General features: G+C 51.2%; 2 protein-coding genes across 10 annotated transcripts in view; one reads left to right on the top strand and one right to left on the bottom strand.

The window, feature by feature from the left end:
- The window catches only part of PISD (phosphatidylserine decarboxylase), a 45,147-nt gene that overhangs the window by 16,955 nt on the left and 1,057 nt on the right, over positions 1-27,135 (top strand). Inside the window, exons 1-9 of one of the 9 annotated variants that reach the window (XM_046024157.1) lie at positions 15,424-15,532; positions 16,849-16,918; positions 19,601-19,822; positions 21,336-21,501; positions 22,827-23,063; positions 23,256-23,394; positions 23,574-23,720; positions 23,945-24,105; positions 24,727-25,313. In XM_046024157.1, the coding sequence (XP_045880113.1) occupies positions 19,770-19,822; positions 21,336-21,501; positions 22,827-23,063; positions 23,256-23,394; positions 23,574-23,720; positions 23,945-24,105; positions 24,727-24,951 (1,128 nt within the window). In that variant the 5' untranslated portion in view covers positions 15,424-15,532; positions 16,849-16,918; positions 19,601-19,769 and the 3' untranslated portion in view covers positions 24,952-25,313. Of the gene's footprint in view, positions 1-15,406; positions 15,533-16,848; positions 16,919-17,293; positions 17,348-19,600; positions 19,996-21,335; positions 21,502-22,826; positions 23,064-23,255; positions 23,395-23,573; positions 23,721-23,944; positions 24,106-24,726; positions 25,314-27,135 lie in introns of those variants that run through there. The other 8 variants (XM_046024151.1, XM_046024152.1, XM_046024158.1 and 5 more) reach the window with 8 other exon arrangements.
- SFI1 (SFI1 centrin binding protein) overlaps positions 26,038-27,135 on the bottom strand; it is a 90,017-nt gene continuing 88,919 nt past the window's right edge. Inside the window, 4 exon segments of the mRNA XM_046024146.1 lie at positions 26,038-26,176; positions 26,255-26,366; positions 26,593-26,672; positions 26,769-26,927. Of these exon segments, the coding sequence (XP_045880102.1) occupies positions 26,072-26,176; positions 26,255-26,366; positions 26,593-26,672; positions 26,769-26,927 (456 nt within the window). The 3' untranslated portion in view covers positions 26,038-26,071.

Below are 27,135 nucleotides of genomic sequence, written 5' to 3'. Positions count from 1 at the left end.
AAGGGGAAATGGTCTGGACTCTGACTAGACATTATAGGATTTCAGGAGAGGCAGCAGGTCGTGAGAAGGGAGAGTGCTGACTGCAGTTGCAAACTGGATCCTAGTCCTGCCCCTGCCCCACCTAATCACTGTCATCTCATGAAAAATGAGAGTACCCTAATCTGGTCGTTCATCAGAATTGTTAGGGAGCTTTAAAAACTACAGATTCTTTGATCTCACTCCTGGAGATTTAGAAAGTTTGGGCAAGCTCAAGATCTTTGTTTTTAAAGAGTCCCTTCTGTGATTCTGATGATAAGCCAGATTTAGGAATCATGGGCAGATGAGCTGTAAGGTTCCCTTCAGGGCTCTGTTTTTGAGTGGCAGATGAAAACTGCTGCTGCTAATTTTGCTGGAGTATAATCTCTTCATATCCCTGGGTCATGTGTGGCATCTCTCGAGCTTGAAAGAGGACTGACTGGTACTTATGCCAAGATGAGCCCCTGGGACTCTTTAAGGATTTATACCCATATCTTTCCTTCCCCCCACCCCATATCTTTCCTTTATTTCAATTTAAGTCTGTCTATCCTTCCTGCCTCCCTTCCTTCCTTCCTCCCTCCCTTGTCCTCCCTTCTCGCTTCACTTCCCTTTCCAACAGTATAGAAGAGACCATAACTCCAAACTCTGTGCTGCCTCATTCACTGCAAACTCCGCTCAGGGGTGAGGGCACAGCTCTTGCAGAGGGGCAGCAAGGAGGCAGGTGTCAGACACAGTTGAAGACTTGAGCTCAGCTGCAGCACCTTGACAGGCTGTTTCATCTTCCTGGGTTCATTCTTTCTTTTTTTTTTTTTTTAAAGACTTTATTTATTTATTTGACAGAGAGAGACACTGCAAGAGAGGGAACACAAGCAGGGGGAGTGGGAGAAGGAGAAGCAGGCTTTCCAGTGAGCAGAGACCTGACATGGGACTCAATCCCAGGACCCTGGGATCATGACCTGAGCTGAAGGCAGACGCTTAAGGACTAACCTACCCAGTCACCCCCTTCCTTCATTTTTAAAAAAGATTTTATTTGTTTGAGAGTGAGATCATGAGCATAAGGGAAGGGTAGAGAGAGAAGCAGGTTCCCCGCTGAGCAGGGATTCTGATGTGGGACTTGATCCCAGGACCCAGGGATCATGACTTGAGCCAAAGGCAGGTGCTTAACCAACTGAACCACCCAGGCACCCATTAGGTTCTGTTTTTATAGGTCTAAGAAAATCTTTGCTTGCTCTAAGAGTCATGTACGCAAAAAAAAGCTCATGCAGTTGGCTGAGTAGAAATGAAGCCTGTGTGTTTGCTTGATGGAATGAAGGAAACTCTGTAACTAGCAGCAAAGTGAGTAGCCTGTTGAGAGTGTTCAGAAGCATCCAGGTTCCAGCAGCTCCGTTCTTTCTTTATGTATATATGGCATCACTTTCCCCAACGGGGAAATAGCTCACTTTTTTTAAAATTAGAAAGCGTTATAAAATGTGAAAACGAAACAGTGATGACCCAGGATTGTACAACGCACAGGAAACCACAGTTCACATTTTGGGGTATTTGGCCCTTTTGGGGTTTGGGGTATTTAGGAATATGTATTGTTAATTTTTATTTTAAATGAGATAGTTTTAAATTTTTTAAATAAAACACAATCATGTATAAATTCTAATACTAATGAAGGGTTACATATAAAGATGTCTTCCACTCTCTGCCCCTTCTACTAATTTCATCTCCACTCTTCAGAAGCAGGCAAGCATTTTTAACATTAGTGTATCTTTACAGAATGCTTACATATTTTTTGGCTATTCAAAGGTGATTTAATTTTGACATGCATCGCTATATAAGTTTAAAGTATATAGCATGATGGTTTGATTTACATACATTGCGAAATGATTGTGGAATAGATTTAGCTAACATCCATCATCTCTCTAGATATAATTTTAAAAAAAGAAGAAAGGAAAAAAAGAAAAAACTTTTCCCAAACTCTTAGGATTACCTCGCTGTACTTTTCTCTGTGATAGACAGCAGTGTTGGCTATAGGCATCAGGTTGTACGTTCCATCACTAGTACCTACTTGTCTTGTAACTGCAAGTTTGTAACTTTTGACCTTCTTCCAATTCCCTGTGTCCTTCCACTCCCTGGAGTCCGATTTCTTTTCCTCCAAGTTTGGTTTTTTCTTTCTTTCTTTCTTTCTTTTTTTACCTTTTATTTGTTTTTTTAGATTCCACATATAAATGAAATCATGCAGTATTTGTCTTTCTTTTTCTGACTTAATTCACTTAGCATAATGCTTGCAGGATTCATCCATGTTGTTGCAAGTATAGGATTTCCTCATTTTTTTCTGGCTGAATAATATATTCTATTGTATGTATGTACACATATACATTGTGTGTGTGTTTTATCCGTTGGACACTTAGGTTATTTCCATGTCTTGGCCATTGTAAATAATGTTGCTATGATGATTTAATTTTTAAAAAATATTTTTGACATAGAGGGAGCATAAACAGGGGGAGTGGGTGGGGGAGAAGTAGGCTCTCCACTAAGCAGGGAGGACCCTGGGATCTTGACCCGAGTGGAAGGCAGATGCTTAACCAACTGAGCCAGCCACCCAGGCACCCTGATGATTTAATTTTTTAGGTTAACTAATACTGAGTTATTATTTCCATATAGTAAAACATGCCCTTTTTAAGCATATAGTTCATTGTTGCTTTTTTATTTTATTTTTTTATTTAAAAGATTTCTTTTAAAGATTTTTATTTGAGAGAGAGAGGGAGAGGGGGAGAGAGAGAGAGAGACAGAGTAGAGGGAGGGGCAGAGGGAGAAGCAGACTCCCTGCTGAGCAGGTAGCCTGGCTTGGGGCTGGATCCCAGGACCTCGAGTTCATTCATGACCTGACTGGAAGTCAGACACTCGACCAACTGAGCCATCCAGGTGTCCCAGTCTTTTTCTGTTTTGCTTTTTTTTGATTTTTACATTCTACATATAAGTGAAATCATACAGTATTTGTCTTTATTTCACTTATCATAGTACCTTGCATGTACATCTGTGTTGTCACAAATGGCAAGATTTCATTCTTTTTTGTGGCTGAATAATATTCCACTGTGTATATATGCTACATTTTCTTTATCCATTCATTTATCTGTGGACACTTAGGTGGCTTCCATATTTTGGCTATTGTAAATACTGCTGCAGTGAATATAGGGGTACATGTATCTTTTTGAATTAGTATTTTCATTTTCTTCAGATAAATACCCAGGAGTGGAATTGCTGGGTTGTATGGCAGTTCTAGTTTTAATTTTTTGAGGAATTCTCAGACTGTTTTCCACAGTGACTGCAACAATTTACATTTCTACCAATAGTGCATGAGGGTTCCCTTTTTTCCACATCCTTGCCAACACTCATTATATTTTGTTTTTTTGATATTAGCCATTCTGAGAGGTGTGAGGTTATAATGAGTTGTGGTTTTGATTTTCATGTCCCTGATGATTAATGATGTTAATTTCTGCCCATTTTTAATTTTAAAAATTTTTTAAATTTTTAATTTTTTAAAAGATTTTATTTATTTACCAGAGAGAGAGAGAGTACACACAAGCAGGCAGAGAGGCAGGCAGAGGCAGCGAGAGAAGCAGGCTCTCTATTGAGCAAGGAGCCCGATGCAGAACTCGATCCCAGGACCCTGGGATCACTACCCGAGCCGAAGGCAGCGGCTCAACCAACTGAGCCACCCAGGCATCGCTCTGCCCATTTTTTAATGGACTGACTTCTTTTGGTGTCAAGTTGTAGAAATTCTTTATGTATTTTGGGTATTAACCCCTTACCAGATGTATCATTTTCAACTGTCTTCTCCCATTCAGTAGGTTGCCTTTTCCTTTTTGTTGATGGTTTTCCTTTGCTGTGCAAAAACTTTTTAGTTTGATGTAGTCCCAGTTGTTTAATTTTGCTTTTGTTGCCCTGGCCTGAGGAGACAGATTCAAAAGAATATTGCCAAGATCAACATCTTAGAGTTTATGCCTGTGCTTTCTTTTAGGAGTTTTATGGTTTCAGGTTTTACTTTTAGGACTTTAATTCACTTTGAGTTTATTTTTGTATATGGTGTAATAAAGTGGACCAATTTCATTCTTTTTCATGTGGCTGTTGAGTTTTCCCAGAACTATTTAAAGAGTTGGCATTTTCTCCATTGTCTATTCTCACCTCCTTTATTACAGATTGTGTAAGTGTGGGTTTATTTCTGGATTCTTTTCTGTTCCATTCATCTGTGTATCATTTCATTGGGGTTTTTTTGGTAAATATATATACCTGTGTAATCAGTACCACACTCAAGATAGGGAACATGTGCCCCTTTGTCATCAGTATCCACCCATGGCTCCAAGGCAATCACTGATCTGCTTTCTGTCACTATGAATTAGATTTTTCTTTTAAGAGATTTTAATAAATGGGATATACTTATTTATTCATAGATTTTTAAAAAAAATTTATTTGTCAGAGAGCGAGAGAACACATACAAGCAGGGGGAGCAGAAAAGGGAGAACGCAGGCCTCTATCCCAGGACCCTGAGATCATGACCAAAGGCAGATGCTTAACCAAATAAGCCACCCAGGCATCTCTTACGGAGTTCTCTGCATAGCTCCCTCCTTTCTGGTTCTCCACCTTCGAGAACCTGGCTCTTTATTGATGTAGTCATTTGGGTTCCATTACAAACAAGCAGAATTCATTTCAGCAGGGGCACTTGGAGGGGTCTGTCTTATCCTTAAAGGTTTTAGAACCAGTTCCAGTGTGTGTGCTTGCAGGGTCGGGGAGGTTGTGTTTCACTACACCAATAAGCAGGGCCCTTGACACCAACTGGGTGTCCTACAGTTCAGCTCCGTTCTGATGCTGTCTGCCCAGAGATCGCATCCTATTTTACAGATTAAGGGCTCAAGTCCCTCAAGACTGTCCCCCCCCCCGCCCCAGATGCTGTTACTTGTGCTTCAGATGTTGTTACTTGTGCTTCTGACTGACTAGCTATAGGTTGGAGGTTCCACCCCCACCACCCCTTGAGTTACTGGTTAAGAACTCAGTCCTGTAAGACTGCCTTCCTAACTCTCTTCAGATGCCAGTTGCAAGTCCAGGTGCTTCTGATTGAATGGCTATAAATCGCAGATCTCCATAAACTTTTTCTTAGGTTCAGCTAATTTGCTAGAGCAGCTCACAGGGCTCAGAGAAACATTTTACTTGCTAGATTACCAGTTTATTACAAAGGATATTGAAGGATACCGATCAACGGCCAGATAGAGATACCTAGGGTGAGGTCCTGAAAGAAGGAACTTCTGTTCTCATGGAGTATGGGGCTCTCTACAGTGGCACATAAAAGCCTTCTGGTTTCCCAGCCTGGAAGCACTTCGAACCCCTTTTTTGGTTTTTATGGAGGTTTCATTACATAGGCATGAATGATTAATTAAGCCACTGGTCAGTGGTGATTAATTCAGCCTCTAGTCCCTCTCCCCTCCCCCGAGGTCAAGGGGTGGGTCTGAAAGTTCCCCCTCTCTTTTGTGATCTGTTCCCTATCCTTACAGGATTTCGAGAAGTCAACTCATTAACATAAATCCAGTAGTGATGGAGAGAGAGTTGTTATGATTAACGGAACACCCATTTCAGCTTTATGGCTGTCAAATGATTTTAGGAGCTGAAGACCAAAGACCAGACAGTATAACAAAAGATGCTTGCATTGTTCTTGTCACTCAGGAAATTCCAAGGGTTTTGGGAGCAGAGAGCCAGGAACAGTGACCAATTATTTATGAGAAATGTGTTCTGCTCAAATGAATAACCAAATACATATTTTTTACAAACCATAATAGTACAGCTGTATATCAAGAATGACTGCTTATAGAAGCTGTCATCACCATTTAAGATTCTTCTACCCCTTTGGGGCGCCTGGGTGGCTCAGTGGGTTAAAGCCTCTGCCTTCGGCTCGGGTCATGATCCCAGGGTCCTGGGATCGAGCCCCACATCAGGCTCTCTGCTCCGCAGGGAGCCTGCTTCCTCCTCTCTCTCTGCCTGTCTCTCTGCCTAGTTGTGATTTCTCTCTGTCAAATAAATAAAATATTTAAAAAAAAAAAAAGCTTAAAAAAAAAAAAAGATTCTTCTACCCCTTTGTTACAGTGGTAAGGCACTGGCTGCCCTTTTGCCCTTGTGCTTTGAGTTCAGCCAAAGCCCCCTTCTGTATGCTGCAGCCGTCCAGCATGTCCTTTACAGGTATTAACCAGTGATTTCACTTTCCTCACTGGCTGAGAGAAGTGTTTGGGAGGAAAGGAGAGGTCACAGGTCACATTAACATGAAACTCTTGATCCATAATCTCTGGGGAGTGCAGCTCAAGGAGAGGGACGAGGAGAGGAATGAGGAGAGGGATGTGGAGACACCCTTTCTCGCCTCGCTTCTGTGTTCGTCGGTGTGCTCTCCCCAAACCCCTCCTGCATCTTTCCCTTCTCCTCACCTTCTCTAAGTGCTTCTCTTCTTTTGCTCTTTGTTCTAACAGCAACTCTCTTCCTCTCCTCCCAGAATATTTTGGTGTTGTGTACTTACCCACAATCTTGGTCTCTTTATTCTCTTTTTTCACTCTTTGATAAACTCTCCTCATGACCTCATTATCTCCCAGAGGCCTCATCTCCAGATGCCTTTGCTTTAAGGATTAGGGCTTCGACATATGAATTTGGGTGGTTAAAATTCACAATTTTAACCACTTCTAAGTGTACACAATTCAGTGGTGGTAAGTACATTCATAGTACATTCCATTACCACTGTCTATTTCTAGAACATTTTCATTGTTCCAAACAGAAACTTTGTACTCATTAAACAATACTGTTTTTTCCTCCTGCCCCCAGCTTCTGCTGCCCTTAGTCACCACCATTTCTGTCTCTGTGCATTTGCCTATTCTAGGTACTTCATATAAGTGGAATCAGACAACATTTGCCCTATATTTTTCTTTTCTTTTTTTTTTAAGATTTTATTTATTTATTTGACAGACTGAGATCACAAGTAGGCAGAGAGGCAGGCAGAGAGAGAGGAAGGGAAGTAGGCTTCCCACTGAACAGAGAGCCCGACGCGGGGCTCATCCCAGGACACTGGGATCACGACCCGAGCCGAAGGCAGAGGCCTTAACCCACTGAGCCACCCAGGCGCCCCTGCCCTATATTTTTCAAGAGGTATACGTGTTGTAGCATCTATTGGAGTTTCACTTCTTTTTAAGGTTGAGTAATATTCCATTGTATGGATATATACCACATTTCATTTATCCAGTCATCTGTTGATAGATATTGGCTTGTTTCTACTGGGTTGTTGGCTATTGTGAATAGTGCCACTGTGAATACTGTGTGTACAAGAACGCGCTGGAGTCATTGCTCTCAGCTCTTTTGGGTGTGTACCTAGGAGTAGAATCACTGGATCACGTGGTCATAAGTGTTTAACTTTTAGAAGGATTGCTGGACTTTCCCACAACGGCCGTGCCATTTTACATTTCCACTAGCAGTGCAGAGGATTCCAGTTTCTCCATATCCCTGCCAACACTTATTACTCACTTTGATGGTAGCTATTTTAGTGGCTGTAAGGTGACATCTCAGTGCAGTTTTGATTTGCATTCTCTAATGAGTAATGATGTTGTGCATCTTTTTCACGTGCTTATTGGCTATTTATATAGCTGCTTTGAAGAAATGTTTGTTTCTTGAACTCCTTTGCTCATTTTTACATTGGGTGGTTGGTTTTTTCTTGTTGAGTTGTAGGAGTTCTTTGTATATTCTGGATGTTAGACCCTTACCAGTTATATGTGTTTGCAGATATTTTTTCCCATAAATGGTACTTTCACTCTCTTAATAGTATGTTTTGATATACAAAAGTTTTTAATTTTGATAAAGTCTAGTTTACTTGTTTTTACATTTATTGCCTTTGTTTTTGGTGTCCTATCCCAGAAGTCATTGCTGAATCCAATATTGTGAAGATTTTTTCCTGTTTTCTTCTAAGGAATTTTTAGGTCCTTTTTTTTTTTTAAAGAAAAATTTTAGGGCGCCTAGGTGGCTCAGTCATTAGGTGTCTGCCTTCGGCTTAGGTCATGATCCCAGGGTCCTGGGATCAAACCCCCACATTGGGCTCCCTGCTTGGCAGGAAGCCTGCTTTTCGCTCTCCCACTCCCCCTGCTTGTGTTCCCTCTCTTACCGTGTCTCTTTCTGTCAAATAAATAAAATCTTTAAAAAAAGAAAAATTTTAGGTCCTGGGGCACCTGGGTGGCTCAGTTGTTAAGCGTCTGCCTTCGGCTCAGGTCATGATCTCGGGGTCCTGGGATCAAGCCCTGCATCGGGCTTCCTGTTTGATAGGAAGCCTGCTTCTCCCTCTCCCACTCCCCCTGCTTGTGTTCCCTCTCTCACTGTATCTCTTTCTGTCAAATAAATAAGCAAAATATTTTAAAAGTTTTAGGTCTTATGTTTAGGTTTTTGATACATTTGTGGGGCTTGATCCTAGGACCCCGGGATCATGACCTGAGCCAAAGGCAGATGCTTAACCAACTGAGCCACCCAGTGGCCCCTAGTTAAGGGTTTCTTTTTTAATGGCGTAAGGTAAGTATCCACCCTTATTCTTTTGAATGTGGTTATCAGCTTTCCCTGCACCATTAATTGGAAAGCCTGTCCTTTTCCCATTGGATGGTCATGGCACCCTTGTGGACATCTATCTCCTATTTTATTTTATTTCATTTTATTTTAGAGGGAGAGAGAGAAAGTGCAAACGGGGGTTACTTGGGTCAGAGTGGGAGCTTGGGGTGGGGGAAGGGCTTGATTCTGGGTGTGTTTTGAGGGGAGAGTGGACAGGATGCAATGAAGGATTTGGATGCAGGGAGGTGGGAAGGGATTCAGGATTTCCGACTTGAGCAGATGGAGGGTTGGAGTAGCTCTTCACATAGAGCTGTGGGAAAAATAGGGAACAGCTAGACTCTGGTATGTTAATTCAAGTTGTAACTTGCTTTTCTTTAAATGTGAGTTGACTTCAGTATTTTTCACGTTTGTTCTGTTTATACTGGCTCAGAGTAATTGTAATTTTAACATTTACATTGAATGGGATGGAGCAGGGAATCCATGCTCTTCCAAAAACAGGGCTCCCAGCCTTGTCAAGCCATGAAGATGCCCTGCCCTTAGAGCAGGAGCCAAGGCAGTCAGGGCACTGGTAGTATGGCTGCTTCCAGGAGCTTCTTTTCAGAAATCCACGATGATGGAAAAGCTTTGGGTTTGTGGTCACAGTGCCTCTTCAGTTAGGCTGCCTAGGCCTTGGTGTTTGGCCTTAGAAAGGAGGGTGATTGATACGGGTCTCTGCAGAGAGCTGGCTTTGAGTGAACAGCACAGGGGATAGAAGGCAACCAGGTGTGCCTGAAGCTGTCACATGTTCTGAGTTTGTGTGGCATTTGTGATTCCAGATACTCTGTTTCTGTGTCCTCGTTGTCCTTTTGTCCTTGTTGTCAATAAGGGAACCAAAACCTTCATGGGCACTTCTTAACAAGGAGGGGTGGAAGTTGGTCGTGCACATCGCTCTGCAGTCTGCTGACTCCAGGGTTGCCTGTGAACACCTAGGTGATTTGAGCTTCATGCAGGATGACATCCAGTGACAGACTCCCCTCAGTCTCCAGGGTTTCCAAGCTGCCCTTTCTTTCTTGACCACTGGACCTGAGGACAGAAATCCATGTGGTGGGAAAACTGGCCTGGTGAACATGGTGGGCTCTTTAGGGAGGAAGCAGTCCTCCTGTGCCTCTTCCTGCCGGCCTCTGACGTGACTCCGCAGAGAGGGCTGGGCCTATGTGATTGGCACCTGACATCTCCTATCAGGTGCGAAGGGCTGTCTCCAGCCTGGAACCCGACATTGGGAGTGTGAATATACCCGGGCTGTGTGGACAGCGAATAAGTGGTCCTGTCCTGAGCCCCTCCGTGTGAAGTGGCAGCAGTGGGTGCTGAGGGTAGGCCTGGCTGTTCTGCCTCACCGAAGAGCAGCAGCAGCCCTGCAGGTGGAATGTTGTCTTGGGTTTTTCTCCCCAGTAACAGAATTTAGAGAATTTTCTGTGGTTTATTTATTTATTTTTAAAGATTTTATTTATTTATTTGACAGACAGAGATCACAAGTAGGCAGAGAAGCAGGCAGAGAGAGAGGAGGAAGCAGGCTCCCTGCTGAGCAGAGAGCCCAACTCCGGGCTCTATCCCAGGACCCTGGCATCATGACCTGAGCTGAAGGCAGAGGCTTTAACCCACTGAGCCACCCAGGCACCCCCCACCTTTTTTTTTTTTTTTTTAAAGAATTTTTTTTTAAGGTTTTATTTATTCATTTAACAAAGAGGGAGAGTACAAGCAGGAAGAGCAGCAGGCAGAGTGGGAGGGAGAAGCAAGCTCTCTGCTGAGCCAGGAGCCAGATGTGGGACTTGATCCCAGGACCCTGGGATCACAACCTGAGCGGAAGGCAGCTGCTTAACAAACTGAGCCACCCAGGCGTCCCAGAATTTTCTGTGGTTTAAAGCAAACTATTCCAACTCTTACATGTGAACATTTTTGAACAGAGTAGAAAAGTTGAGAGAATAGACTTATACCCACATACACACCTCTTTTTTTTTTTTTTTTTTTTTTTTAAAGATTTTATTTATTTATTTGACAGAGAGAGAGATCACAAGTAGGCAGAGAGGCAGGCAGAGAGAGAGGAGGAAGCAGGCTCCCTGCGGAGCAGAGAGCCCGACGCGGGACTCGATCCCAGGACCCTGAGATCATGACCTGAGCCGAAGGCAGCGGCCCAATCCACTGAGCCACCCAGGCACCTCTTGATTGAACAGTTAATGTTTTATCATATCTGCTTTATCTCTCTCTCTCTAAATATATATATACACACATACACACACAGATATATTTCATTTTTCTCTGAACCACTTGAAAGTACATTGCAGTCATTGTGAAACTTCAACTTTAAATACTTCAGTATTTAAGTATTTAAATATTAAGTATTAAGTATTTAAATACTTCAAAAGTATTTAAATATTTAAAAAGTATTTAAATACTTCAGCATCTGAGCATAACAACAACTTGGTTTTGTTGTTCAGTTTTGGCCTGGCCATGGGGGCTTGTGGCAAGGTTGAGGCGTACAGGGACCAGCAACATAGACAATAGGCCGCAGTCAGAAGCAGCTGGAGCCGCATCCACGCTCACTTCCTGTGTTAGCACTTCTTTCTGATTTCCAGCCTTAGTTCAGAACCTTAAAAAATGTATGGTACAGCATTCCAGTTTGTGAAAAGGAATGAGGACAGAGCAGCCTGTGCCCACACATTGCCCTGTGTCCTTGCTCCTGCCCATCCGCCCGGAGCCCCATTGGCTGTGACCCTGGACAGTATTGAGCATGATCTGCACTTTTTACAACTTTATGTAGTCACTATAGCTTTATTCTTATCTTCTGTAAACAGGTTGCTATTAACTTCCTCATAAGGTTGTTAAATGAGAAGGATGTATGTGTAAATACTTTGTCCCATGCCGGCAAGGGAGTAGAGTCAGTACATCTGGGCACGCCTATTTTATTGTGTTTTGCTTTATTGCACTCCAGAGATAATTGCGTTCATTTTACAAATAGAAGGTTGGTGGCAATCCTGTGTCCAGGAAGTCTGTCAGTGCCATTTTTCCAACAGCATTTGCTCAGTTTGTGTCCCTGTGTCATATTTTGGTAATTCTCACAATATTTCAAACGTTTTCATTATTATATTTGTTATGGTGATCTATGATCAGTGACTACAACTTGCTGAAAGCGCAGATGATAGCTAACATTTTTTAGCAGTATTTCTAAATTACATACATTGCTTTTTTTTTTTAATTTTAGTAATTTGAGAGAGCGAGAGCTCGAGCTGGGGACGGGGGTAGAGGGAGAGGGAGAAGCAGACTCCCCACTGAGCAGGGAGCCCAGTGTGGGGCTTGATCCCAAGACCCCCAGATCATGACCTGAGCCCAAGGCAGACACTTAGACAGCTGAGCCATCTGGGCACCCCGTGTACATTGCTTTTTTAGATATAATGCTATTGCATATTTAATATACTAATATATAGTATAGCATGAACAGAACTTTTATATGCACTGGGAAATAAAATTCATTTGACTTGCTTTATTGTGATACTTGTTTTGTTGCAGTAGGCTGGAACCAAACCATCTCTGAGGTGTGCCTAGACTGTTACACTTCTTGCCTAATAGGTGTTGAGGAAATGTGGATGTTGAAGTGGGCAAACAGTCAAGTTGGCAGGGAAGTAGATCCCCCTTGCCCACTCAAGTACAATTTACTTTACAGCCCAGGTCTGTCCTCAGAGGATCTTGGGCTCATTCAAGGGCAGGAGGGTGTATCAGTGGCTTCAGAGCCCCTACCTGGGAGGGGCTGTGGCAGCCTCTCCCCCAGGTCGCTCAGGCTGTGACCGAGTGTTGCCAGCTCCAGGCCCCCTTCCTCACTCCAGCCTTTGCCTCTTCCCTGCCTCCCCCACCTCTGAGACAGCTCTGTACCTGTACCACTCACCATTTGGGAACCGCCTGGCTCCTGAGGCTTTGAGCAGCCCATGTGTGGAAGAGCCCAGGACTCTGCTTGAAGAAGGTGAGGAACAAGACAAAGCTGAGCTACGGGGCTGGAAGGAGTCCAGGGTGGCTGACTCAGACATCTTCAGGGCCCTGTGTAGAGCTTTCTGCTAGGCTGTTCTGCCACAAATCACTTTGTTTCCTTTATCATGCTGCAGACCACCCCTCTTCTGGGTCCCCTCTTCCAGGAGCTGCTGGTGGGACTGCTAAGAAACATTTGCACATTTGAGGGGGGAGTTTGGCAGGGCTGGGAAAAGCTTTCAGATGAAGAGATCTCCTGGGGCACCTCATGCTTGTCCTGGCTCCTTGGCCAGACTTTTGTGAGGGTGCTTACTTGCCCATGACTTCTTGTGCCAGCTGTGAGACACCAGCCATTAGTGGTCTTCCTCAGCAGGCCTTTCCTGGCCCCCAGGAAATGAGAATTAGCAAGAACACCTGGCACCCTCGCCCCACCATTACTCATCGCCTGGCACAGCAGTGCATGAAGTTCAGTCTGTAGAGCTCCAGTGGCTTGACTCACCTGGGACACCTGTCCTCAGGTGCTCATGGCCAAATGGCCTGAGGCCTGCAGAGTCTTGAAGTGGCACTAGGTGGCACTCTCACACAGGGGAGTCCCAGCAGGGTGGTTGGAAGGGACCTCATTCGGGATTGGAACGTAAACTTACCAAAGGGTTTTTGTTTTTCCCAGAAATCATTATTAACTATTGTCTGGAATCTAGAAGGCATTTCCTTACTGAAACGTATGAGGTGGAAGTCATGCTAGAAGGCTAATCTCAGGACAGACCTGTGGGCTGGTTTTTGAGTTTTCTAAATACCAATCTGTCCAAGAGGCTTAGAATGGTTATAAAGGAGCTCTGGTAGACATGGAGTAGCAGTGTTTCTCATTTTACAGAGAGAGCATTGGTGCTCCAAAGGCTGCTCAGCAAATGAAAACCCGGGCTTTTGTTTTCCTCCCCTGAGTGTAACTTGGACTAGACCTGGTCTGGAAGTAGTGGCAGCTTTGGGGGAAGTCAGAATGACCCTCCAGGATCTTTCTGGTTCTGGAATTTAGTGTTGCCAGGATTCTGTGTTATCCTCTTGTGCTTTAACTGCTTTTTATCCAGACTTCATGGTGTGTTTGCTTGGAGCTCTGCGGTGAGAATGGGGTCTCTTAAGTCTCACTGAGGCTCAGAGAAAGCTGTGGGCCCAGACTAGGAGCTGCCAGGTACAGTCCATGTTGGGTATTCACCAGCCTTGTGCTGGAACCTGAGCCCCAGGGTGCTGGAACTTGACATAGTGCATCCCTGCTGTCCTGTTCCTGCTGTGCATTGTGGTATCCAATGTCATGGAAGTCCATGAGGAGGGACCCTAACTGTCTTCTGGCCTCCCCACTGTAGCATTCCAGGCCTGTAGCTTTTCACAGAGCACTTGCTGGGATAGAGCCAGATGAGGAGGACAGGTGTGTGGGGCTTTGTCTGCCCAGCACCATGTCCTTTTCCAGGCTGCCTGGGCCCAGCTGCCCATCTCTTTACAAGCCAGAAGGCTCTTTCTTCCTGTTCCACATGTTGCTTTAGAAACCAAATTCTTGGAGGGCGCCTGGGTGGCTCAGTGGGTTGAGGCCTCTGCCTTCGGCTCTGATCATGGTCCCAGGGTACTGGGATTGAGCCCCAAGTTGGGCTCTCTGCTGGGCGGGGGGCCTGCTTCCTCCTCCCTCTCTCTGCCTGTGCTTCTGCCCACTTCTGATCTCTGTCAAATAAATAAAACTGAAAAATCTTAAAAAAAAAAAAAGAAAGAAACCAAATTCTCCATGGTCATAAGAAGCTAGGGATGTACTTTTTTATTTTACAATTTTTTAAAGATTTTTTATTTATTTATTTGACAGACAGAGATCACAAGTAGGCGGGGAGGCAGGCAGAGAGAGAGGAAGGGAAGCCGGCTCCCTGCGGGGCTAAAAGCCTGATGCGGGGCTTGATCCCAGGACCCTGGGATCATGACCTGAGCCTAAGACAGAGGCTTTAACCCACTGAGCCACCCAGGCAGCCCTAGGGATATACCTTTGATCAGTACCCTAGAATGGCCAGACAGAGCCTTTGGAGGCAGTCTTACCATTGAAGAGGGTGCTCACCTACCAGATGCTCTTCTGGCTCCAGAATGCCACACCCTTTCTTCGGTGTTCCCGTCAGACACTCTGTCTTGCTTAGAAAATGTTAAGCTGGTTCCTTCTCTCCATCCCTTGTGGAGCAAGTGCTTGGTGGGCATGGGGATAAGGTGCTGACCTCCCCACGCTGGGCCCTGCTGTCTAGTGGGGTAGAAAGGCAACTGTAGGAATCTCTCTCCCCATCCCCCTGTGTGTCGTGTTGTGTCCCCGTCCCCCCCCCCCCCCTTCCGCAGCACAGGTTCTAAACAGCCCGAGGCCAGAGGGGACCTTGCTTACTGGGTCTGGTTCCGTGGTCTATGCCGGATTTTGTGTGGCAGGGGTTTTGTATGATAGCGGAGAAGAGGGAGCAGGGGTGGGAGTAGGGGCAGCTTGTACCTTCAGGATGGGGTGTGAGAAAGAGCCAGAGTTAGATGCCTTGTGTGTGCTTCAAGGGCCAGAAAAGGTGGCTGGGGGTGGCATTCTCAGTCTCGGAAAGCTGGCCCTGGGTGAGGTGAGCCGCACGTGGAGGCCTGAGACCACCCAGGTGGGGGTGGGCAGGGAGGAAGGCCCTCAGCGAGGCCCAGGAGGTGTTGCCCGGGAAATCCCGTGACCGGCGGGGTTGGTCCCTGGGCCGCAGCCCCTCCCCTTAAAGGGGCCCTGGGCGCGGTGGCTGCGCCCGGCGGGAGGGAGGAGCCGTCTGGCGGGAGGGAGGAGCCGTCTGTCTGCCCCGGGCGGCCTCAGTGGCCGGAGCCGAGTCCCCGCTCGCGGAAGCTTCCTGCCCGGAGCGGCACCTCCCTAAGAGTCGGTCCCTGAAGCCCAGCCGGACGGGACCACCTGCGGGTGAGTGAGCCAGGGAGCGGTGGGCTCCCTGGAGCGGGCGTCATGGGTGCCCGTCGCCCCATGGAACTGCGGGACCCTGGGCCGGAGAGCCCACCCCACAGTCTCCATCCCGTTGTGGGCTTCTCCTGCCCCACATGGTGGGTCACAGGCCGCGCGGGATGAGCTCATTTCCGCCGCGTCGGGTAGCATCTCCTGGCCCTCCAGCCTAAAGGGGAAACGCTGGGCTGGGGCTCTGTGACCTCTTCCGCGCGGGGAGCTCCGGGTGATTTCCTCAGTGCTCCACACGGGGCCTGACCAGCGCCAGTCGGAGAGGGAAGCAGCCCTGTTCCTGGGTGGGACCGGAGGTGTTCCCAGTTCCTCACCCAAGGGGTGGAGAGGGGGTGACATGCTGCCCTTCGCAGAGTCCCATCCCCGAGTCAGGGTTCCTTTCATTTGGGAGATTTAAGGAAGCGCCACGCTGTGGGGAGTACCTTCCCATCCCACCCCCACCTTCCCTGGCCTCTGGCTTTAAAGAAGCATCTCTAGGCCCTTCTCTTTGCTTCCTCTTCTCTTGCCCAAAGCTTCCCCAAGATGGCTCGCCCGTTTCACCTGGCGAGAATCCATTTTCCCTGTTCCCAGTTCTTGAAGTTTTGTCTGCTTCTAGCCCTGGAACACAGGGAGGAAGGGTTGGTGGCCCCCCTGGACACAGCTGCCTGTGTGGGCTTCAGGTGAGCTGCAGGAGGAAAGCCACCCTGCCCTGCCTTCTGGGGTGAAAGTAGGCTCAGAAAGGCAGGCAGGTAGATCGAGGACTTGAGGCCTCTGAGGCTTGCTCTCTGCTGAGGCTTCAGGAGGAGTGACCCTGGCACCCAGTGAGAGTTCCACTCAGGGAGCAAGAGCAAATTTCTCAGTGTCTCTGGCAGGACCTGTGCCTAGCTGCAAGGCCTTTGGTGCTTAGGGAGTGCTTGTTGGGGGCAGACAATCCCGAGTCTGTCCCTGCCTTCCTGGACTTGCCAAAACTCAAACCTGAATCCACCAAAGTCCAAGGGAACCAAGGCAGGAGCCTGCCTCCCGCAGTCCCCTGCCCCCACACCTCTAGGAACGGTAACTGGCCTGGGTCTGTCCATCTGACTTCAGTTGGAATGTTCCATTCCACTGAGGGGGTAGTGTTGCCTTCATCACAGGCTGTGAGGGGTAGATGGGGACAGTGAGCACTGCTCGAGTTGAACCCCTAGAATGGAACATCCAGACAAAGGTGACCCCCCCCCCACCTGGTCCTGTTGGGCCGTTGCTTCTCCTCAGAGGGGCAGCCACTGTTACTGTGGTTTGGGCTCTTTCAGAACTTCCTCCTCTACCTGCGCTCCTGTGCTTTCATCTTGCCAGTGGGAGTGAACCTCCTTCCTCCAGAGTGTGAGTTTGGAAGCAGAGGTGAGGGGTTGGGATTCAGGTCCAGGGGATGAGGCTGCACCAAGGTCTTGGGTGGAAGTGAGGTGTGGTGTTTCTGAACAGAGCAGAGTTCTGGACCAGGGTCGCTGCTATGATCTGAGCCTGGAGGTGGTGAGCAGGAGGAGTGACCCTTCCCATTTTCCAGATGAGGAAACTGATAGCCTCAGAGCACCTGTGACTTGCAAGGCCTCTCCCAGCTCAGGGCCAGCTAGGCAGCCAGGATTGCAGTAATTGAGTTGTCCCCAACCCCTACCAAACAAAGCATCTGAGCTCTCCTGCTCATTGTGGCCGGCCCTTAGACCTTATGATAACTTTAAACTCATTCTCTCTTCTCCACAGAGTGTTCTTGAGACTGGGGAGTGAAGGAGGGTGTCTGTACTTCCTCGCCTCAGGGTACGCTCCTGGCAGATTCCTCATCTGGGCCTGAGCCCCTAGTCCCACTCCAGGGAGCCAGAGAGCGAGCTGGAGAGCAACAAAGTTCTGAGTTGGGCTCCAAGGTCATTGCAGGTGTGGGGGGAAGTCGAGCACTGAAATGGGGAGGGCAGGAGCACTGTTGGCCTAGGAAGTGGCGCTTAGCCTTTGGGAATCAGGAAGGAAGGAATGACCCTTAGGGACCCCCTTCTCTCCATCCTGCAACTTTGAACTGAACAGAGGGTGCCAGGCCTGTTCCCTGGGGGACGGGTGAATTCATGTCTGTTTTCTGGCCCATGCATGGTGATTTGGAAGAAGCCTGACAATCTGGTCCCTGTCCCATTTCCAGAGAGTAAGTAGAGTGGTGATGGAGACAGGATGGAGGGCAGAAGACATTCTGCCGGCCCTTTGGGGCAGTTTCTAGAGTCTCTAGGATAGCAGCAACTTGGGCTGGCCCCCTTGAACACCCTGCACTGCTGTGGTGGGCTGTGTGTCCTAGCCAGATCCCTAGACCGGAGGCTCTGGGGTGAATGAAATGGGAGAGGCACACACAGGAATCTGCTTTGAGGACTGGAGGTTTGGGGCCAAGCTAGGTTTGTGTGTGGGTCCTGGCAGATGCCTTTCTAGCCACATGCTGCAGTGGCTGCTGCCTCGTGTGGTAGGATAGCGAGGAAAATGGGTAAGAGGAGATGGGGGCTCCTGTCCTCTCCCACAAGGCCTCACTTTGAATCCCAGGTGTGCATTCAGTCCGAGCTTTCTAGAGTGGGGGAAAGAGTGCTGGGAAGCCAAGCACTGTGCCCAACCCAACCTGCCTGTCACCCCTCGGGGCCTGTTTTCCTGGGGAGCTGACGGGACTGGTGTGGGGCCCCCATGGCCTGGTGGGTCATGGAGGGGCGGGGTGTGTGCTCAGTACGTGGGCAGTATAGTTGAGGTGATCTGACTGTTTTGGGTGGGAAAGTTAGGAGGCTGAGCCTTGGTGGGGAATAGACACAGGGGTGTCCTTGGGTCCCTGGGCCTGGCCCTTGGGGCGGAGGAGGCTTGTGTCCAAGTATGCTTTTCAGTGAGACTGGGTGGTGGGCACCATCCCACCTGGCTCACCCTCAGTGAGCTGTTCTACCCACCCAGGCGAGTGGCCTGGGAAGATGATCTCTGCTGGAGGGGTCTGGGCCTGGGGTTGCCTAGGCTTTGCCACTTCCTTAGTCGGGTCTGGAAATCCATGCTTTGCTTTCGGACCTCCGTCAGTATTGACCCAGTGCAGTCTCCCTCTGCACACTGCGCTCCCAGGGATTCAGCGCTAACCTCCAGGGCCTAGCCTTTTTACCTCTGGCTGGGGTGGCTTTGCTGGGGTATCAGACATTTCACACTAGTGTGGGTGGAGCCATGTCTAAGTGGGGCCTCTTGCTCTGTGAGTCCGTTGGCTTTGGCAGGGGTGGGGGGTGGTCAGCACTGGCCTGGGACTGCATCCACGGCCGGGTAAGTTCTCCGCCTTGGGAGCTTCTCTTGGGGCCCGCATCTCTGCATCTAATGATGGTGGCGGGCACCGTCCCCTGTAGCCTGCCGATGGGATTGGAGGCCAGGCTGGGTGGGGCCTTGACTCCCCCTGGGTTTAGACAGCAACAACTGTGGAATGTTTGTTCTCCTTCCCTGTTATCTGTGAGGGCCTTGTGGATGCTGGGCGTGTCCTCCCAGATCGCCAGGCAGGGCCAAAGTGCTGTCCAAAGCAAAGGTGGGGGGGGGGCTGGTTTGGGCTTCAGTGCTGGTTGGTTTTCCTTCAGGTCAGGTCATGTGTGTGCTCATCGGCTGAGGAGGGCTTGTGGGGGATGGTATCAGGGATGGGAGGCTCTGAGGCCTGGCGGGCAGCAAAGAGAGAGCTGTAGCAGGTCAGATGTCCAGCGTCTCACACACTGTGCCTCTCCTGCCTTCCTGCTCTCTCATTCCTCAGATGTTAGTTACTTTGTCACCTGAATGGAAAATGGGTCAGGTCCTGGGGAGGGAGGGGCTGCCCAAGCCGCAGACAGGCCGATGCTGGGCACCCGCCTGGAGCACAGGGCTCTCAGATTCCCACTTGTGCTTCTTGGGCTTATAAACGTCTGGTCCCTTCCCTGCCATCAGCTCACTGGAGCAGGCAGGTGGCCAAGCCTAGGGACAGAGTGGGCGGAAGGCAGGGGCTTGTGTCCCAGGAGGTACCTCTGCCGCTTCCTGAGCTGGTGTGACTAGTGCCTGTCTTTGCAATAGCCCCGACCTCTAACCTGCGCCCCGTGAGCCAGCGGGACCCAACCAAGCTGGGAAGAGGCCCACCAGCCACCAGGCGGCCAGCGGGAGTGGTAACGGCACGGGAGCTCCTGGCTGGGGGGAAGGGAGGAAGGAGGAGAAACAAAGGCGAGTGTGCCTGGCGCCGCCCACCATGTGTCAGTCAGAGGCACGGCGAGGACCTGAGCTCCGAGCAGCGGCGAAATGGTGAGATGCTGCCGGCCCCGTCCTAACCCCTCTGTGCCCCGCCACAACCTCCGGAAGGTCAGAGTTCATGTCCAGCGGCCCCGTGGTGGAGGTGGCAGCCGGGGGCCAGGGGATCAGCCCCCGAGGCTGGAGGGCCCCGGCCCGGGGGGCCTGAGTCGGAGAGCCCGCTTCAGGTACCTGGGGAGGCGGAGTGGGCTGGTGGCCTTGTGTCTGCTGCACCCTAATTGCTGCTCCCAGGCCCCCCCACCCCGATTCTCCCCCGACCTCCCAGCTCCGGGAGAGGGGCTGCTCTTCTGGGATTGGTCCCTGGGCTTCTGCAGTGATCAGGGCGGGTGGGGGAAGCCCTGAGGACAGCAGGGATTTGTTCAGCTTTGCTTGGTCCCTACCCGCTTAACGGACCTTTTGAAAATACAGTGGGGTGGGGTGGGGTCAGCTGGGAGAAGAGGAACACAGGGAGCCTGGCAAGCTGTGGAAAGCAGCATCTTCCATTGCCATCCCAGCCATCAGCTTAGTTCTCCCATTTTTTCTTTTTAGTATCAGCTGAGATGCTTCTTTGTTCCTTGCTTTGTTCAACAACTGGGGGCACAGGACACGCTTCTCTGAGAGCACAAAGGCGCAGATGGGAGCCTTAGATTATCCAGCTGAATGCAGTCTTTGCGCAGATGAGGAAACTGAGGCCTGGGAACCTTCCCAGAGTGGATGAGAATGTGGTTGCCTGGTGGCTGTATTGGGCCTCAGGAGCATTTTCTAGTGCCTGGGCATGAGACCAGGGGACTTGGGTCTGCTGTGTCTCAGGAAACCAGGGTTCTGATGGAAATGTCCACCCTGCCTCTAAGATCCCCACGAGGCTGAGCCTGTGCAGAATGCACTGAATTTGGGCTGGTGGAGACCTTTGCCGAAAGGAGGGGGCTGCCCAGCAGACCTGGGAGGTGTTCTGAGGGCTGGTAGGGGGGTTCCCCCCTACTAGCCTCTGCGTCTCCTTTGGAGAACCTGATCTGATGTAGAAAGACCAGGCAGGTGGATGGAGCTTCACCTGTTCAGGGTGTGCGTGTGTGCAGGTGCATGTTCCTGGGCTTTTCCTTTGGGATCTTGTCAGGCCCAGTCCCTTCATTTATCAGATGAGGAAACCAGGCCTAGCGCCAGGAAGAGATTCTCCAAGATGCTACCGCGCAGTGGTTGCAGTCATGCCCCACTGCTGTGTGCTGCTGCAGCGCTGGGGCTCTGGCTCCAACTGTCTCTCCCTGGTGCCCCTGTGGCCATAGCTGGCCTCAGGAATGGGGGGCTGGGATGCAGGCTGTGCACCCCGTCTTCCCTATGCTGCCCCTGATTCCTAGTCCTCCTTAGCTGGTAGGCAGGTAGGTAAGACTGGGATGGGAGTCTGCCGAACAAAGGAGCTGAGCCCCACCTCAGCCTGGGGTTGGGTTGAGGGACCTCAAGGCAGGCTTGCTGAGGGCGGTGGGGCCTCCCAGACCCTGCCGGCTGACCTGGCTGTGCATGGACATCTGCTCTGCAGGTTGCACTTCCCCCAGCTGGCTCTGAGGCGGAGGCTGGGACAGCTGAGCTGTATGTCCAGACCTGCCCTGAAACTGCGCTCCTGGCCCCTGACGGTCCTCTACTACCTCCTGCCCTTCGGTGCCCTCAGACCGCTCAGCCGGGTGGGATGGAGGCCCGTGAGCAGGGTAAGTGTGCACAGGCTGCTGGCCCAGCTCCCCCTCCCCACCCTCCAGGGGTAGGCCTAAGGTTGGGACCCTGCCCACAGAAACGGAGGAGACATTTGTCAGATTAGAGCTGATGGTGTGGGTGCTGAGCCCTCTGGGATGGTCATTTTGACAGGCAAGTTGGTTGGGAAGACCAGGCAGGCTGGTGGCCCTGATGGCCTGCTCTGCACTGCCTGTTCTTGCCTGCACTTGTGCCATTTGGGGGCTCTGCTTCTGGAAGGAACCCACACTGGGAATTTGGAAAATGGTGTCCGATTTCCTGTATTTGGGCAGAGAACTTAGAGGTGATTTTGAGAAGAATGCAAATTAATTTCTGGGTGCCAGAGGGTGATTGAGGAGGACTGATGCCTGTTTGAGCCCCTTAGGGTGTGGATGGACTTGGGAGCTCCAGGCAGTGCTGGGTGACTGAGCGACCTGGCCACCGCACCCTCGAGGGCTGCCTGGCTCCCTAGCCCTGGGCTCTCTGGGCAGGCTGACCCCAGGCAGGGAACCCTGGACTCTTACGGGCGTCACCTGGGAAGAGTTTGGGGCACCACTGACTCAGTACACTGTAGAGGTGTTTAAAGTTGGAATGAAATTGCCTTTACACCCTAGGGACTTGGTGTCTAGGTTGGGCTAACAAGCAGCAGCTGCCAGTTAGAGGCGGGTTCTGCTGTGGCGGCAGCACCTGAGGCTTGAAAGGCATCCCCTTCCAGGTCGCCTGGGCCTGAGGGTTTGGCTAAGGGTGCCAGCAGAACGCGGGGGTGCTGGGGGAGGCCAAGGCCCAGTCCCCTCTGCCTCCAGGAAGCAGCCCCCGGTGCCATCACAGTAAAGTGCCTCAGAGCCCTGGCAGCCCGCCCCTGGTGACCGTGGTCCAGAGCACCTGCTGTGGAGGGTTTCCTCTGCCTCCTCTTCAGACTGGAACAAGTGCTTTGGGCTGTAGACCTTCCTAATGCCCCCGGGGCCTCCTGCCCCTTTCTGCCACAGCCTCTTGGTGCAGGTAGCAGAACTGTTCACACCCCACCTTTCCTAAAGAGGGAAGACCAGACTGCGCCGGCCAGTCTGTCCTTGGGGACAGGGGCAGTTGCTACTGGTGCATTTAGTGACTGAAACCGCTGGGTTTAAATCACTGTCAGTCTTGGCCAGTACTCAGTTTGTGGGAGTGTTTGGGAAGCTCAGTCTGGTTCCTAGTGGGCAACAACCACATCACAAAGCCGTGGCAGGGTGCCCACATCTCCGGGGGTGGTGGGTGGCTGACTGGGGGGCACGCGGGGCCATCTGCTCATCTGCCTGCCTGTGGCCCACAGGTGGCCCTGTACAAGTCGGTGCCCACGCGCCTGCTGTCGCGGGCCTGGGGCCGCCTCAACCAGGTGGAGCTGCCACACTGGCTGCGCCGGCCTGTCTATAGCCTGTACATCTGGACCTTTGGGGTGAACATGAAGGAGGCCGCCGTGGAGGACCTGCACCACTACCGCAACCTTAGCGAGTTCTTCCGGCGCAAGCTGAAGCCGCAGGCCCGGCCTGTCTGTGGCTTGCACAGCGTGGTAAGGCCTGGTCCTGCCCTCCATCCCTCCCCCGGAAATGGGACTCTTGCCCTTGCCTTTGGCAACCAGTTCCAGCAGTCCCCACAGGTGGTCCATGGGTAACTCCTCCCAGGCTGGGGCCCCCAGGGAGGTGGAGACCCTGCCCCAAGTCCCCCTGCTTCCCTGGTAGCAAGCCTCTCTTGGCCCTTCCAGATCAGCCCCTCAGATGGGAAGATCCTGAACTTCGGGCAGGTGAAGAACTGCGAGGTGGAGCAGGTGAAGGGGGTTACCTACTCGCTGGAGTCATTCCTAGGTCCACGTACTTCCACAGATGACCTGTCCTTTCCACCAGGTGGGTTGTTGCCTGGTGGCAGCCTTGAGATCCTGTGGCAGTGTGTCTGGGCTGGTCGTCGGGGAGGGAAGGGCTAGGAATCACTTTGTAGAGCTTTGGGGCCTCCCTGAAGCCCATGTCCAGACTGCACAGGCTCAGGTGCTTGTCTCACAGCTGGCCCTCATGTCCGCCTCCTGCAGTGCCCCCCTGCGGCTCCTTCAGGAACCAGCTGGTCACTAGAGAAGGGAATGAGCTCTACCACTGTGTCATCTACCTGGCCCCCGGGGACTACCACTGCTTCCACTCCCCCACTGACTGGACCGTTTCCCACCGGCGCCATTTCCCAGGTTGGCCAGAGCCTTAAAATTTTTTTGGTGTCAAGGGACTGAGGCTCCACACTTGGGGTGCTGAGGCTGTGAGGTGACTGCTTTAGTCTGGCTGCATGAGGGCAGCAGGGGGCAGTCTGGGGTCTAGCCCACTCTGCATTTGGAAGGATATGGGTGGACAGGGGTCTTTGGGGGGCTATCTTCTTGCTGGGTGGGGAATGGCAGTGTTGTCTCTGCCCCCACAGGCTCCCTTATGTCTGTGAACCCTGGTATGGCCCGCTGGATCAAAGAGCTCTTCTGCCACAATGAGCGAGTGGTCCTCACTGGGGACTGGAAACACGGCTTCTTCTCCCTGACCGCCGTGGGGGCTACCAACGTGGGCTCCATACGCATCTACTTTGACAGGGTAAGCAGAGTCAGGCCCAAGAGCTGGGCCACTTGGTGTCCCCCCCCGCCCCCCGACCCCTTCTCCCATGGAGCCAGATCCGTTAAGACTGTAAGTTCTAGAAGAGCATGTCCCTGGCCAGGTCTGGCTCTGTGGAGCCGCTGCCCCAAGGAGGGGCTTGGCCCTGCTCTGCCAGCCCCCACCCCTATATGTTATCATTGCTTATCTGGAAATGGCTGGACAGGGAGGAGGTTCACCTCCCAGCCTATACTTTGCTTCTGCTGGGAACCCAACGGGAATATGGAGCTCAGAGTGGAGCATGCTGATCAGAAGCCGAGTGTCTAAGGGGGTGGCTAGTGGCCATCCTTCCCTGAGAAGTGGTGGGGGGGGCAGAGCTGCCTTTCTTGGTATCAGCTTATGGCTGCCCCTTGCCTTTTCTGGGTGCTAGAGAACAGTGGGGTCCAAATCCTCTGTGTCCCCCCAGGTCCCAGTTCACAGCTTCTACTGGGGACTCTCTGGTTAGGCTTATGGGCCAAGTCACTGTGCCCAGCTCCCTTTCCACGCTGGGTTAGGGACAGGCAGCACAGAGGTGTTCTGGGTCCAGGAGCAGACTCCACATGCTCTACCCTGGGCCTCCTGCAGGACCTGCACACGAACAGCCCACGCTATAGCAAGGGCTCCTACAATGACTTCAGCTTCGTGACACACACCAACAAGGAGGGCATCCCTATGCGCAAGGGCGAGCACCTGGGTGAGTTCAACCTGGGCTCCACCATCGTGCTCATCTTTGAGGCTCCCAAGGACTTCAACTTTAAGCTGAAAGCGGGACAGAAGATCCGGTTCGGAGAGGCTCTGGGCTCCCTCTAGAGCCTTCTTCCTGACGTCGGCTGCTGAAGATGCTTTCTCAGCAGAAACGGGAGGGTCTTTTTGGGGAGCCTCCACCGCTGTCTAGGGAGGGGACAGTCTCGGCTATCGGGCCCGACCAGGTGGGACCTGGGTGACTAGTTCCTACGGTCCTGAGGTGTGGGTGAGGTCAGAGCCCTTGTCGGCCCTGGACCTATATCGTCCCTGTTCCCATCTAAAAGAGAACGTGTAGGTCAAGATGATCTCAGATTCCCTTTTGGAGATTTTTTTTTAACCTATTGTATAAACTGGAGACCCTACGTCTCCTGGCTGGGTGTTCAGTTGGTCTTGATTTCTGTTGTAAGACAGAAGTGGTTATATCTGTTCTTGCTGCTCTCGTCATTGCTTTTCAGCCTCCCCCTCTGCCTCCTCTGCACTGACCAGGCTGTGCTGCCCCCAGAGCAGCGCCATGTGGCCTTTAACACAACTGCTTTCTGTTCCCAATTCACCCCCCGCTTGTTTGGGAAGAGCTTTCTCCTTGCATTTGTGGCTGTGAACACATCATCTTTGACTCCGCCAGCATCTTCTGAGGGGGACTGATGGGATGGCACTCTACATGCCCCAGTGAGTGACCTTCCAGAGTTGGCGAGACATCGTTTTAGTAGGCAAGACCAGTTATTGAACCCTCACCCCCCGAATGGGTCCAGAGTGAATGGACAGGCAGGTAGTGGTGGCCTGGTGTGGGGGGGACGCACCCCCCCCCACATATCCAGACCCACAGAAACACAGTAAGTTGCTGCTATTGATTCAGGGGCTTGTGTTGGCGGCAGAAGAGCCTTGGTGTATGGCGGGGGGGTGTCAGTGCCTACAACACCTGTCCCCAGGTAACAGGTACACGGTCCTTAGGGAGCCACTGACGGGGGGGCCAGGGTTCGGGTTTCCCGGGGACTCTGTGAATTTCTCCTGCAGGAGAAGCCATTTGAACTCTTTCAACTGTATCAGTAGCACAGTATTTTTGTATGAAAAGTGGGAGACTTCTGAACAGTAATTCATTTAATTGCAACCTTTTGAAATAAAAAATAAAACTCATTGCAGCTTTGCGTTCTGTTCCTGGAGGTGGGCTGAGGCCTCCCTGGGGCAATGACTAGCACAGAGCCTGCCGCAGGGCCTGGACCCGGGCGATGCAGGCATGGATGGGTTGGCGTTGGGCCTGGAGCTCAGAGGCCAGCTGCTGGATCTGCCGCTCCACCTGAGGAGGGGGCGGGGAGCTGTGTGGGGAACCAGGGGAGGGGGGGGGAAGCTGTGCCAGGGCTGCCTGGGGCCTCACCTCCTGTAGTTCTTCCTGCACCTGCCGCTCTGCTTCCTGGTCCTCAGGCCTGGGCTCCTCCTGGCTCAGCTCCAGCCACCGGCGCAGGCTTTTTGCTTGTCGCTGGCAGGACCTGCCAGAGGGAGACATATGCTGCCAGCCTGGCCAGGCCCTTGGCTGTGCCTCCAGGTAGGGAAGCAGCCTATCTGCTACTTCTCGGGGTGGGGAGGCTCGAGGAGGTTGGTGCTGTTCCCTTGCCCCACCCTCTCCCACCCAGCTGTGCAAGCACCTTGGTTGGGCCCAAGGACCCTCACAGCCAGATGTGGGGAAACAGCTGGGGGGGGGGTTCTGGGTCTTACGAGAGATTCTGCTTCATGGTCTGGTAATCCTGCAGTTGCTTCTGGATGCTCTCAAGCTCCGCCTCCAGGTCCGTTTGGCTCTTGGTGACAGAACAGGCTGGTTCTTGACCACCCTTGCGGCTAGGCCAAGGCTGAGTGGAGGGATCCCAGGTACTGGGAGTGGCCTGAGCACTTACAGTGCTGTCAGGCTTCAGGTGCACCCACGTGGCTGTGGAGCCAGCCCCAGGCCCCGTGCCTGTGAAGTCCCCAGGAAGCAGCAGGCGGGAGTGAGGGACACTGGCTGGGGATGGCGAGGCCTGGCGTGTCAGCCCAGGGGTGGTGGGTTGTGCAGACACCTGTAAAGGGAGAACAGATGAACAGAGAAGCAGGGAGGAAGGCTGGGGGAGAGGCACCAGGTCACCCACTGCCGGGGTATGAGGGGGTGAAGTGTTGGACTTGACCAGCTCACCCAGGCCAGGCCTGGCCCTGGCCCTGCCCCTTTCTTCAGACCTGACATGAGGAAGTTGCACAAGCAGCGCAAGGAACACCCCACACCTGTGCAGT

The sequence above is a fragment of the Meles meles genome, chromosome 12 (genome assembly GCF_922984935.1).
Source record: "Meles meles chromosome 12, mMelMel3.1 paternal haplotype, whole genome shotgun sequence".
In the NCBI taxonomy this organism is placed as follows: Eukaryota; Metazoa; Chordata; class Mammalia; order Carnivora; family Mustelidae; genus Meles; species Meles meles.
This window is presented reverse-complemented; position numbering and strand designations above follow the sequence as displayed.